The sequence below is a fragment of the Maniola hyperantus genome, chromosome 18, assembly GCF_902806685.2.
Source record: "Maniola hyperantus chromosome 18, iAphHyp1.2, whole genome shotgun sequence".
NCBI classification, from domain to species: domain Eukaryota; kingdom Metazoa; phylum Arthropoda; class Insecta; order Lepidoptera; family Nymphalidae; genus Maniola; species Maniola hyperantus.
Genome location: NC_048553.1, coordinates 342,449 through 357,625, shown reverse-complemented (window position 1 = coordinate 357,625; position 15,177 = coordinate 342,449). Strand labels below are relative to the sequence as shown.

The following is a 15,177-nucleotide window of genomic DNA, read 5'->3' as shown; positions in this document are numbered from 1 at the left end:
AAGTTATTGGTACTACGCCTCATTTTTCTCCTGTTTTCTGTTACCAGTATATCTGCACCTGCACTTAGGGTGCACCTGTATTTGTGATTGTCATGGCCGTGGTTGGTCAGACAAACATTATTATAAGATTTAGCCAGCCAGCTGAAGAGGCTAAATATTTAATCTCATCGTTACTGACCTGATCCCCAACTGCGCCAACTCCACAATCCTCAGTCTGACGGCGTTGGGCAGTGGTCTGCCGTTGACGAACACTCCGCCCAGCTGGTTGACCTCGCCATACTGCTGGGCGCCGGCGCCCATGCCGGGGTTGCCCATTGCGCCGGCATTGGGATCTATGGACAAAGAGAAGAAATTTTAAAATTCCTCCAGGTAACTCATGACAATCTTTAAAGATTGAATTAATGTTAGTGATTGAGGATATTGTGTAGAAAGGCTAGTTGAAGAAATTTTTCTTTTACTTTTATTTACAAGTGTATTTCTATGTTTTTTTCCTGCATGTTCCCGGTATTCAAAATAATAAATACGACCAGAATCTGTAACAATATCCGAAACCAATGACTTCTATGGATACAAAAGTCATTGTCTGTAACTGTATGGAGTGGAGGCCGCGCACCCGTTAGGACGGCCTGCAGCCCGCTGGACTAATGACCTGAAGATGGTAGAAAGCGGGTGGATGAGGAAGGCGGAGGGCCAGGGTATAACGGAGGAGGTGCGTTCTTAGAATAGGCTATGTCCAGCAGTGGACGCATAAAGGCTGATGGGTGGATGAATAGATAGATGGTAAGATCGAAGACTAAAAGGAATGTCCTACAAAATAAGGGTCCCGATTACCATTTAAACCTGTCGCGTTCTAAAGGTTATCTTCTCTGAGATTGAGAAGGGTTCTCTAGAGATTAGAAAGTGCGTAAAACGTAGCATACATAAAGATAATATCTATATAATTTTTCATACATTTGCCTAATTACTCGACCGTTCTTCGACAAACAACAAGACAACAAAACAACAGTCGGGCAATACATCAGCGAGTTGCAAATTAGTCGTCGCTCCCACTCGGCAGCAACATTTGTATCTTGTTGTTTTGTTGCTGGATCGTCATTCATGAGACGTGGATCCAAAATAGACGTCAGCTTTCCGAAGCTTTTGAACACGTTATTCTCCATGTTCTTGTCAGAAGTTCGAGTCAATATTCTTGTAGCAGTATTTAGAGGCTGAAATAGTGTATAATGGCAGTGGCAGAGTGAACTTGAGTGAGGAAGCTCTCAGTTTGACCCTGAATCGACGATATGTCAAATATTAGGCTATGGTAACGTAAAATCAAAGAAAAATAGGGCTACCCTGCGTCAAATGTAGGTACTAACATTTGACGCCTGCCAGTGACGTCGAAGCCTCGACGTTTTGTACGAAGATCCCTAATATCTGTGGCAATGGGCAATTGCCAGCGATATAAATGTTCAATTAGATGCGGCGCTATGTTCCAAAGAACATCGGTGTCCACACTCCTATGTCAATGGCAACCCGCTTTAGACGCAGTCTAACAGGAATAATCCAATAGGTACGTAAGAGGGGGCTTTCAACATCAACTTTTAGCCTCACCCGAGAATCGAACCCAGGACCTTGTAACCCGAGTCGAATATACTAACCACTAAACCAACGAGGCAACCCTACCTTATGCTTTTTCTGACGCGCACTTGATCGGATATACCTAACAACAAAACAACAGCGGGTAGGTATAATACATCACCGAGGTGCAAATTAGTCGGCGCACCCACAGTGTCGTGTCTTATCTCGCAGTGTTGTCTTGTTGTCGCGTGTAACTTGTCTGCGACGCGCGATGTCACGTGTCTCAAATAAACTTCCACGAGTTAATTCATTGCCCGACGTGTTTAGGATTGTCAGCGTCAGCATTAACTTATTGGGTGTCTTCGTCTAACTTAAAACGTTTAAATAAGTATCTTTCGTTTTAAAACTATGCTTATTTATTAAGTTTAAGTTTTTCCAGGGTCCGGGTCAGGTCAGGGTTTCCTGCCTTGCTGGCTTAACTTTGTTCCCAATTTTTCGGACTTAAATGTATTTTTATACCTATATAATATAATATAGGTACCTATTGTATTGCTATATCACAACATATTATTATTATGTAGTTATGTATGTTAAAATGTGAAAAGTTGATTGAATTACTTACTTAGTTAAGCATATCGAATGAAATAGAATTAAGTATTAACTATGTTTAAGAAAAGTGTACTTAAGTGTTTTGTTAAATTTACTTATTGGGAAATAAAGGCTATTATTATTATTATTATTAAATGTATTTTTTAAACTTTACTCTTGTCGTGTGTAAAATTGTCGTTTATGGATTGTGACGTCATTATTTACCTTTCGTATAGCATGACGTTCATGTTAAAAATAAATAAAAATCATGGTTTTTTTTTTTAATTATTCTCTTTAATTAATAATGGATTCTAGCACCATAAACTACCGCTATACAAAAAATCATTCATTTTATTAGGCACTACATTCCAATACCCTATTTGGCTTTATGTAAGTAGGCACTATTTCCATTCAAACGATATATTTTAACAAGAATTTCACAGGTCGTTACTCGTTATAGCAAATCAGTCTGCCTCTCTAAAAGCCGATTGAAAAATGACCCCTAACAAAGTCTATAAAATAGGAGTTTGGTTTCGGTGAACCTTCACAAAAGAGTGTAAAGTCACCCACAATGTCACTTCAAAGGTGGGTGTCGGGTGACAGAGGGCCGGCCTGACGTCTGACGTCTGACGTCACTTCAGCATGTGTCCGCGACTTTATAGGAATTATGATTTGTGGCGCTCCGAGAAGACTGAGAAAATCGAGTTTAAATGAGTTTGAATTATTTTATTAGTTTTACTTTTTTAGGGTTCCGTACCTCAAAAGGAAAAAGGAACCCTTATGGTATCACTTCGTTGTCTGTCTGTCTGTATGTCTGTCTGTCGTGTCTGTCAAGAAACCTACAGGGTACTTCACGTTGATCTGGAATCATGAAATTTGACAGGTAGGTAAATCTTATAGCTGGCATCAAGGGAAAAATCTGAAAACTGTGAATTTGTGGTTACATCACACAAAAAAAAATTGCGTTCATGAACAAATATCAGTATTTTCAATTTTCAAAGTTAGATAACTATAGGTACCAAGTGAGGTATTGTCATTATCATAATCATTATGAACAGATTTTTATTTTATTTTTATAAAAAAATACGACTGTAATACAGAACCCTCGGTGCGCGAGTCTGACTCGCACTTGGCCGGTTTTATACGTAGTTAGAGAGTCTAGCATTTGCGCATGTCCACATTAGAGGTGACCAATTTATTTATTAACCTGTTAATTTAACACATATTAAAGTTTGTTGATTAACTGCGATACTAAAACTTAACTATTTTAAATAAAAAAATATTATTAAATCAAAAAATACATATTATTATAGTTAGGACCTATACCTACGTTCTAAGTAGCTGCAGTAGGTACTTAAGTAGGTAGCGCGAAGATTCCAGGAAATTAAATTTCGAAGCGGGCGCGCGGTCCAAAACGCGCGTGGACGACATTATACCTACCGATTGCGACCGATTACGTCATGCGCTAAAAATACCGATGCATTGAATATGGTTAAAATAGCAAGTCAACTAATGTTAAATAGGACCACATCGATATGATGATAAATTTAACATATCAAATGATTTTGTTGTTCCCATCGAATACCTACGAAGTGTTAATAAATAAGTTAAATAATTATGTTGTTATTTTTGTTGATGCTTTGATTTGATACATAAATAATACAATAGTCGAAATTTTTGTTATTTCTGTTTATTAACGATACTGTTCGATTAACGATAGTGCGCGTTCATAGACTTTTTGCTAGTTTATTTTTTCGGGTAATTTGATGGTGTAGTTTATTTTGCTCACTTCGTTGTCTGTCCGTCCGGCCGTCCGTCTGTCTGTCTGTGCGTCCGTCCATCCGTGCATCCATCCGTCCGTCTATCTGTGCGTCCGTCCGTCCGTCTGTCTGTCTGGCTGTCTATTTGTCTGTCTGTCAAGAAACCTACAGGGTACTTCCCGTGGACCTTGAATCATGAATTTATCAGGTAGGTAGGTACCTACCTAGGTTTTATAGCACACGCAAGGAGGAAAATTTGAAAACCGTAATTTCTGGTCACGTCATCATCATCATCATCATCATCATCATCAACCGATAGACGTCCACTGCTGGACATAAGTCTCTTGAAGTGACTTCCACGCCACGGTCTTGCGGCGCCTGAATCCAGCGGCTCCGTGCGACTCGTTTGGTTACATCACCAAAAATAAATTTAAATGTGTTCATGAAAGTAGTGTTTTCAATTTTCAAAGTAAGATGAAATCAAGTGGGGTAGGTATCGTGTTTTTTTTTTTTTTTTTTTTAGTCAGTGTTATATTTTTAACGTGTTTATTTATCAATAAATTTTAATAACAATTATTAATATTATATTATGTAAGTTTAACAGTATTTGACACCACTAGTCCACATGTGGTCACGCGCAAACGCCGCCCCGCCCTCTGCCCCTGTTCGGAGCTTTTGACTAACGCCGGCGCTTTCGTTTTTATATCAATTCTCATAACTCTCATAAGTCGACATTTGCTGAAAAAGATAACTGGTTAAATGCGAATCGGACTCGCATACGAAGGTTCTGTACCTACCAGCGTACAAATATAAATAACACAAACTTTAATTTTCTAAAATTTTCAGGGCGGCCATTTTGAAATTTTTATTATTTGTTGTTATAACGGCAATAGAAATACACATACTGTGACAACTCTCTACCTATGACGGTTCACGAGATACCACCCGCTGACAGACAGACGAACGGATAGACGGACAGCAAAGGCAAAATAGGGACCCGTTGGCACCCTTTGTGTACGGGATTATAAAAACTTATGTCTTAAAAATTAAAATACAAAAAGTATTTTCAAACATCCATCCATACTAATACTAATACCTACTAATATACTAATACTAATATACTTTTATTATAAATGCGAAAGTGTGTCTGTCTGTCTGTCTGCTAGCCTTTCACGGCCTATCCGTTCAACCGATTTTGACAAAATTTGGTACAGAGATAGCTTGGATCCCGGGGATGGACATAGGCTACTTTTTATCCCGCAAAATCAAAGAGTTCCCATGGCTAAATCCACGCAGACGAAGTCGTGGGCATCATCTAGTTGCCAATAAAGTAAATTGTAAAACGCTAACAGCAACCGCAAGTATTTCAAGTCAGGAGTGAGTGTTACGGGTGGGTTGGGCGGCCCGCCCGCCCTCGCCACGTGCGCGTGCGCAAGTTCCGTGAAGCTTACAACTCTCTCCAACATCAAACGCATCTTCGCCGGAGGTCACTTAACATGTAACAATAATAGCTAATAGGTATAAACATACTTACTATAAGATTTTGCCATAAACAACCCCGGCCAAGACCTTTAAGATCTATCGCCGAAAATGGAACTGGATCGAGCATAATATATTATAACGCGTATTTAACTCCTCACGCGCCATTTTAACTTTACGTGTCCCTCTCATAAATTAATCAATGGGACGACAATCCAACAGGACGGGAGGAAAGGACTAAACTGACGACCTCCCTGGCGCAGTGGTGAGCGCTGTGGTCTTAATAGTGGGAGGTCCCGGGTTCGATTCCTGGCAGGGGTTTGGAATTTTATAATTTCTAAATTTCTGGTTTGGTCTGGTGGGAGGCTTCGGCCGTGGCTAGTTACCACCCTACCGGCAAAGCCGTGTCGCCAAGCGATTTAGCGTTCCGGTACGATGCCGTGTAGAATAGAAACCAAAGGGGTATGGGTTTAGTAAAAAGTTGCCATACCCCTTCCAGGTTAGCCCGCTATCATCTTAGACTGCATCATCACTTACCACCAAGTGAGATTGCAGTCAAGGGCTATCTTGTATCTGAATAAATAAATAAATAAATAAAAACTAAACGACCAATGCTATCCATTTCACAATTTCCCTGTGGCACAGAATGGCTTTAATTTTAAACCGTTGAGTAAGTAAGTACGCGACAGGTTGAAATTGCAATCGGGGAGGGAAGGCCCCGCACAGCTCCCGCGCTAACCCGATGCGGGCGAGCGCGGGTGACGTTCGGGTGTGTGGGGCGTCCCCCCCGCCTCTTACCCCGATTGCCATCTCATTCTCAACCTGTCGCGGACTATAGTATAGGTGTTGGCAACACCAACAGACAATCTATAACATTATGTCAGTTAGTTTAGACATTAACTGTCAATCTCTCTCCACGCCTGCTGGTCCTACGGTGATGTGAACACGTATCTATTGTTATAATTTTATTAAAGTGTGATTAATGTTGTTTAAATAAGACGTGTCTTCCTAATCTAAACCAAATCCCAGGAGATAGATCCGGTAATGTTGTCAAAGGTTAGCGTGGCAGACTACGGCCTAAACTCTTCCCGTGCTCAGTAGGTAATGGGCTGGCGATGGGTTGATCATGATGATGATGATGATTTAATGAGGTTTTTTATCTGTGAGCTTACAGACCAAAAGCGGACGGAAAGAGGCGTTCCCGGCGACCCAGATACTACCATGAGCTTTGAACTGATCTCGTGGGTTATATTTCACACTTCTGAATATACATCATTGAAGAGTCTATCGTTACCGACTCTAATATTGTGGGTTATTAATTAATTACTGTTTAAAGTAGTTACTTTGGTAGAAAACCGGCCAAGTGCGAGTCAGACTCGCGCACCGAGGGCGTACTACAGTCGTATTTTTTTCGTCATTTTGCACGATAAATCAAAAACTATTATGCGTACAAATAAATTCATTTAATTCAATTTTAGAATTTACAGGTACCTTTCATATGATACCCCCCACTTGGTATAGTAATAATCGTACCTACTTATACTTTGAAAGTTAAAAATACTTGTTCATTAAAACATTTTAATTTTTTGTGTGATGTACCCATAAATCCACAGTTTTCTTCAAATTTATTGCTTTACTTGTGCTATAAGACCTACCTACCTGCCAAATTTCATGATTCAAGGTCAACGACTGTAGTACGGAACCTTCGGTGCGGAGTCTAACTCGCACTTGACCCATTTTTCATTATGAGGTAGGGAACCTAAAATGAAGAAAAAAATAAAAAAAACAGAATCAGTCACATTCTTATCAAAAGGCAAAAAAACCTGAATCACTTACTTTTTCAACCAATGCAAGGTCGAATTCAAACGTCTACGTCCACATCCGATAAGATTTATTTCTAGCAATAAAATCGGTCATTTTCATAACAAAACAAACCACCTTTTTTCAAAATAAAGTAATAGATAAAACCGCTAGCGTTAATTTAGTACAATTTACACGCGTATCATCAAAAACCTATTTTATGTTCACACGTTTCATTTCCAATTTAAAGTTGAAAAGAATTCCACAACAAATATATAGCTGTAGTATAAAGAATAAACTGAAGATTAATTATAATTTCAGGAACTGGATCGTTAATGATCCATTGCCGCCTTTGTTCTTGCCCGAACTCCGATGTCCCAAACGCGGCGGGCTATATATTTGACGCGATATGAAACCGCTTGAAACTTGTGCAGTCCCACGAATTAATGATCGCTCATTGATATACTTACTTATATTTAAAACCAACACATACATACTGAAAGTATATCAAATATTTGAAAAGAGCAACCGCCGAGTTTCTTGCTGGTTCTTCTCGGCAGGAAAGGCATTCCGAACCAGTGGTAGATGCATCCGACTATTCGTAAGCACTTGTAAAAGTTTATACGAATAAAAAAGATTTTCATTTCATTTCATTTCATTTCAAGTCAAGTACAAATGCGAGATACAGTAGCCGGCAAGAAATATTGTACATCGACCTTTAGAATGAGATTTCGGCTTTGTAGAGCGTTGTTTCTCACTCATACCTATATGTGACGTTTTATTGGTCTCAATGATAGAGACAACGCTCTACAAAACCACTATCTCTTTCTAAAAGTCGATGTACAATATTTCCAGCCACGTACTGTAATTGGTTATTTCATGATCTGTTCAGTCATCCCCACTCAAGTAACTTAACAAAAGTGACTCCATTTTTCTTCCTATCGTGTCACACTCAGTTGTCTCAGTGACTTGTTGGGAATTCTAATGAATCGAAAGGTTGCAGTGTGACTCGATGGGTAATAAAAACGAGCCAAGTGCGAGTCGGACTCTTCTTTTTTGGGGTGTAACCAGAAATTCACGGTTTCCGGATTTTTCCCTTTACTTGTGCTATAAGAACTCTAGCTGCCAAATTTCATGATTCTAGGTAACTGAAAGTACCCTATATGTTTTCTTGACAGACACGACAAGCAGACAGCCAGATGGACAGATAGACAGACGGACAGATAGTCAGATAACTAAGTGATCCTATATGGGTTCCTTTTTTCTTTTGAGGTACAGACTACGGAACCCTAAAATCAGACCCTTGGAGTTAGATTTTTAAGGGACTGTGTATCTAGTGTGTTTTATATCAACACGATCGTCACATTCGCCGAAAACACTAGTAACTGTCAACGGCGAGTCGTCAAAGGAGCGTCGTAAATTACGCGCAAAGAAAGATATTTCCCGCCTTGAGTTGCTGCCCTTGTCCCACGCGAAGCTTTCCCGATAGCGGCGTCTCGCTCCAAAACCAATTAGTTAAGACTAAAAGAAACCGATTCAAAGAGTCGATTTAATGTTTGTAGTGCTGTGTCATCGGTCATCAAATATCGATAAAAAATTATCTGAAATTTCATATAACCCGTACAAAATGACTCTTCTCTCATGTTAAAAGTACAGTTCACCTTTAAAATAAAGACTTAAATGACATGACAATTGGGGCCGATTCTCTTGTACACAATCTCTAAACTAAACAAAATTAACAGGTCTAAATCTAGTGCTATCCTTTTCCGCAAGCAACGTTATGAAAGGGATAGCAATAGATTTAGACGTGCCATTTTTGTTTAGTTTAGAGTTTGTGTACAACGGAATTAGCCACCTTTGGCACATAAAGTTAAAATGGCGTGTGAGAATTCATTTTGTACGCATAGTACTTTACAGTTTTACACACGGTCATCCTTTCACAGCACTGATTACCTCGTTTTAAATGCAATAACCTTTTAAGCTAAACAACAATGTTGATGTTGTTGTAATTAAATTATCCAGATTGATTAGGAAAACATAATGTTTCAACCACTTGAAGTGTAGGTAAAACACTATAAAAATTAATTATAAAAATATAACGTTTCAGTTTGACTGACTGACTGATCTATCAACGCACAGCTCAAACCACTGGACCGATTGAGCTGAAATTAGGCTTGTACATTCTTAGCTATTTTGTACATATTGACGTTCGTAAGAGCTTACACAAGCTTGAATCGAAAATAAATGTATTAAATTGTAAAAATTCAAATAGAAATAGAGAGCAAAAATCATCGATAAAACTGTCCCATCCCTACATGACAGATATCGGTGTGGATGTGCCACATTGGTACATTGGTACATTGGTACATTGGTACATTGGTACATTGGTAGTCGTTCCGTCGTCTATCAGTCTTGCCTCGCCTCGTCAATAATTTCCATGCGTTTAACATTTAGTTCCTTTTATTAGGTTTTTCTCCTTAGATAAAGATTACCGAACATTTCTCTATGATATCTCATAGAGAAATATTTAAATTATATCTAGATCATTTAACATATTGATCTCGTGTGACTTAAGATTCCATTCCAGTTAAATTGATAGTACTTTTAGATTTTCACGTTTGCCCATCTGTACCTAAATCAAAATACTGGCCGCTAGATGAGTATATAGAGAGTACCCGGCAAGAAATATTGTACATCGACGTTAAGAAAGAGATAGCGATTTCGTAGAGCAATATCTCTGTCGTTGAGATCGACAAAACGTCACATAGATAGGTATGAGTGGTGATAGGTATTTTTCTTGCCAGCTACAGTATTAGTTTATCAAAATAAAACTCCGAAAAGTAAGAGGTGCGTGCCCGGGATCGAAACCCCGACTTCCTGAGTATCGCCGGCTCACTACAGAGCACGGGTCTCCACTCGGTGTGTGGAAGGGTTTGGCCATAGTCTACCACGCTGGCCATGTGCGGATTTGTAGACTTCACACACCTTTGAGAACCTTTTCACCTTTTTATGGAGAACTCTCAGGCATGCGGGTTTCCTCACGATGTTTTCCTTCACCGTCAAAGCAAGTGATATTTAATTACTTAAGACCCGCATAACTCCGAAAAGTTAGAGATGCGTGCCCGGGATCGAACCCCCGACCTCCGATTAGAAGGCGGACGTCCCAAACACTAGGCTATCACACCAATTTAATTTTAAACGCCTTTTTTCAGCAATCCACCGTTCTTTCAGTCTGAAATGTGATAACCACAAGAATGGCAGACATAATTATTATTTTTGCCTGTCATCGCATCTCATATTTACGACAGTAAACACTTGTCGACAAAAATATTAATTGGCATCACTTAAAATAAATTCTTGAACAAAAGAACCAAATCATCAAAGACCGTGAAATATAAATATTTCGATGTTATGACAAAAACTTATGACACTACTAAATTTTATAATTTACGAGTAGGTACACTTTTGTCATAGAATAGATGTGACAATTTTGTAATAAGACGACATTCATTTTAAACCGACTTCAAAAAAAGGAGGAGGTTCTCAATTCGTCGGAATCTTTTTTTTTTATTTTTTATGTATGTTCCCCGATTACTCGAAGACGCCTGGACCGATTTTGAAAATTCTTTTTTTGTTTGAAAGGGTATAGTTCAAAGTTGGTCCCATTTAAATTTGGTGAAGATCTGATGAACATCTTCGAAGATAGATACTGGAACTCCTCAACGGATAAGAGTAAATTGCTCGCGATCAGTGTAATAGCTTAGTAAACAGTACTTAGTAAACAGATTTTTAACCAGTCATAGCATAATTCCATGGGGCCACTAAAAATTGTGAAATAATTTTTTTTTACAAAAAAAATAAAAACCGACTTCGATACACAAACACTAAAAATTGAAAAATAATTTAATTTATTACCGAATATATTATGTATACAAGAGTTAATATAGTTCCATAATAATATTTTTTGGGGTCGGTGCCAATGAGGTGCCATTATGGAGTCTCATAAAAATATGAAGTCTAGACGATTCGCGCAGCTAAAGCTAATTGGCACCGGCACCAAAAAGTATTATTATGGAACTATATTAACTCTTGTATACATAATATATTCGGTAATAAATTAAATTATTTTTCAATTTTTAGTGTTTGTGTATCGAAGTCGGTTTTTATTTTTTTTGTAAAATTTTTTTGAATATTATGTTTTTGTTTTTTTTAGGGTTCCGTACCTCAAAAGGAAAAAAGGAACCCTATAAGACGACAAAGTAATCCTATAAGGGTTCCGTTTTTCCTTTTGAGTTACGGAACCCTAAAAATGTATAGGTATACCTACCACCTAATGTAGGTCGTGTATTATGTTCATATTTCGTAATTGGTTGAGTACATTACAAATGAAATCAAGTCTGAGCTCGTTAGTGTTATCGCCGCGCCACCCCGCCACCGCTCCGCTCCGCTCCGACACCCACTATAGAGTTACGAGCCAGTTTACGGCTCTCGGGGATTTTCTGTTCATTTTTGGCCAACATTTGCAGCTTCCGGTTTCATTTTACAAACGGAATAAAGGATTGAAATCACAGTCAAAATAGGGCGACTTCTAACAGTCATTATTCTGAGATTGAAATTCTCTCAACTCAAAGAAAAGAAGAAAGAAAAACGTTTATTTTTAAAATCAGAATTTCAATCAAATGTATTGACAATTTCAAGTGCTTACATTTTATAAAGAGGTAGCCTATATACCTACCTAATAAAACCAAACAAAAAGTTGTAATAATGATACTGAAACAAAAAAATTACTACTGTGTTACAGAATACATAAATGATAAACATTTTAGAAAAGAAAAAGACGTTTATTAATACAAATTATGCCACACATCACAACTTAAAGCTAAGAGCTGGTTGTTCCGGCGCTTCTTCTTCTTTTAAACAACAAAATGGTTAAAATTAGTGTAAGCAAAGATTAAAGTATGTAAATATTAAAGTAATTGTTAAAATTAATTTAAAACTAATGTTAGCTTATAGATTAGATGTTATAATAATTATAATAATATAGTTGATTGTTAGCGCAACTTATGTCGACGTAATTGTATAGTTAGGCTAAAATTTGTACCCCTCACATAGGCATGAAATAGAGTGACATAAAAATTGTACCAACACCTTACATATACCTATTTCATCAAATAAATAGATTTTGATTTTTTTTAATAGATACCTAGGTAATTATTATCCAAATACTAAATATGAAATCCTGGTCAAGGGAAGTTATAATTCATTGACATTTACGAGCACTTGAAGCACATTTGCATCACACATTCTTTTATTAACTCCATAGAGCTTAAAATAACAACTATAATGCTCGTAGCGTAGCCTCTTCGTAGCATTGGCCTCTGTTTGTGTAAACCAAAGATTACGTTGTATTAGCCGAAGATAGGATAAAGCAAAGAATATTATTATTACGAGTCAAAGAAAAGAGCCAATTGACATGTTTTTGAAAACTACGTGAGTGAAATCGCGAGGATCGTCTACTAAAATTATGTAAATACTTACTAGATGATATCCGCGATTTATTAATCCGCGTGGATTTTGGGTTTTGAAAATCCGAAGGGATTTCTTCGATATCGATTCAGATTCAGGGTAGGTATAAGCTTTTTCCATTCCACTGCCAAATCGGTTCAGTCATCCAAACAACAAGAGAAAGAAGGAGTAACATACATCCAAACTTTCAAATTTATCAAGATCATCGCCGGTACATAACTGAGGACGAGGACACCCGTCCTCAGTTATGTACCTCAGAATAAGAATGGCTTGGCCACAGTACACCACGCTGGCTAATTGCGGATGCGGCGAATATATATAATTTAGTAAAGTATACCTACTATAATTAATAGACTTAGATATATGGTGGAGTCGAGCATACGGTATTTCGATATCTTTTGACTTCTCCCGCGCCATTTTAAGTTTATGTTTCAAATTTAATGTCAAAAGTACAATTTTAGCCTTTATTAAGGTGATTCTATAGACTTCGCATTAGCTTTTAAAGGTGAACCATATACTTTTGACATGACAGTTGACCCATAGATTTAAAATGGCGCGTGAGAAGTCTTGTTGTACGGACTATAATTGATTTAGGAAACCTGCTGCCGGAGAGTTCTCCATAATGTTCTCAAAGTTGTGTGAAGTCTACCAATCCGCACGTGGCCAGCGTGGTAGACTATGGCCAAACCCTCTCTCTGAGAGGAGACCCGTTCTCTGTAGTGAGCCGGCGATGGGTTGATCATGATGATGATGATGATAATTGATTTGACAATTTTGGCACCCAGTGGATAGCTTCTCTTTTTGAAAGAAAAGAAAACAAACTGGCAATAGCCGCTCTATCTTTAAGGTAATTAGAGTGAATCTCTATGGTTTGGGCGCAAGGCAGGCAATCGTTTGGCCAAGGTTAAGGGCCGGCCACACACGTGGAGAAGCCGCCGCCAAACGGCCCGCTAAGCAAACAGCTACCGACTGGCGACTGCCCAGTGCCCAGTGCCCAGTGCCCACTTGACGAGATGCTTCCATTGTCACCACGCGAGGATTGTATGACCACTTACCATTTAGAGTCGGTATACCTATAGTCAGAAATGAGGAAATCCGTAGGAGAACTAGAGTAACCGACATAGCTCAACGGGTTGCCAAGCTGAAGTGGCAATGGGCAGCGCACATAGACGTTTGGGTCCCAAGGTGCTGGAATGGCGACCTCGCACCGGAAGATGCGTTGGAAGACCCCCCCACTAGATGGACGGACGACATAGACGAGTCGCAGGGAGCCGCTGGATTCGGGCGGCGCAAGACCGTGGCGTATGGAAGTCCCTACAAGAGACCTATGTCCAGCAGTGGACGTCTATCGGTTGATGATGATGATGATGATACCTATAGTCCACGACAGGTTGAGATGTTAAGGTGACGCAGTACACTCGACCGAACCTGTTTGCTTTTCACTTGACATTGTATGAGAAAGGTGAGAGGCACGATGATTTTCACTGAAATCAAGGGTTTAGGAAAAGTATTTTTGAGAAAAAACTACTGAGTTTATGTTTGCAAAGTATAGTTATTTCAACTAATGAATAAATAAACTATGTCTAATTTTAAATTTCTTTAGAATTTTCATACCCCTAATCTTATTTATTTACATCCAAAGTTGTCATAAATTTAGTGTAGAAATAGGAATCTTTTGAGGCTATTAACTTTAAAATCAATATTTTTTTCAGTGTTTCATATATCAATAAACCTAGATAATGACGAGATTAATCGATATAATACTTAGTTTTGAGCATACAATATCAAATAATGGAGTAATTACCCTCCTACGTTTGTATGAAGAAAGCATCGAACTGAGCCCACTTAATCGCGGTATGATGCGGGGAGACGCACCGCACACCCGCACGTCACCCGCGCTGGCCCGCACCGGATTAGCACGGGGGTTGTGCGGGTGTGCAGAGCGTTCCCTCCCCGATTGTCATTTTGAGTCTCAATAGTTCAATGGTTGAGGAGCGGACTGAATTCCGAAAGGTCGGCGTTTCAAACCCCACCCGTTGCACTATTGTCATACCTACTCCTAGCACAAGCTTTACGCTTAGTTGAAGGGGAAAGGGGAATATTAGTCATGGTTAGCATTGGCTAATATTCTTTAAAAAAAAAAGAAAAAAATCGACTTATAGGTATTCCAGTTCCATGGTGGCACGTGGCTTACGTCAGGCGGGTCTCGATAATTAGCGCGCTATGAGTTACGACGGCGCATACCGACAGACACCGCTATGGGGGTTAATGAGGGCAGCTGGGGGTGACGTATTGCGCCTCTCGCGCCACCACCTGACACTGTGGACGTTCCGCGTCATTTGTCAAGAGGGCCACGAGGAAGGGCATTGAAGATCACAATATTTTACCCTCTGTGACATGTCTTGGTAGTTAGACCTCGATACTATTTTTTTTTACTTCAATCTCACCTGGTGGAAAGTGATGA

General features: G+C 38.9%; 1 protein-coding gene across 1 annotated transcript in view; it reads right to left on the bottom strand.

Moving 5' to 3' along the window:
* Positions 1–15,177, bottom strand: part of LOC117990435 (paired box protein Pax-1-like) — a 49,998-nt gene that overhangs the window by 13,849 nt on the left and 20,972 nt on the right. Inside the window, exon 2 of the mRNA XM_034977875.2 lies at positions 179–332. Within this exon, the coding sequence (XP_034833766.1) occupies positions 179–332 (154 nt within the window). The remainder of the gene's footprint in view (positions 1–178; positions 333–15,177) is intronic.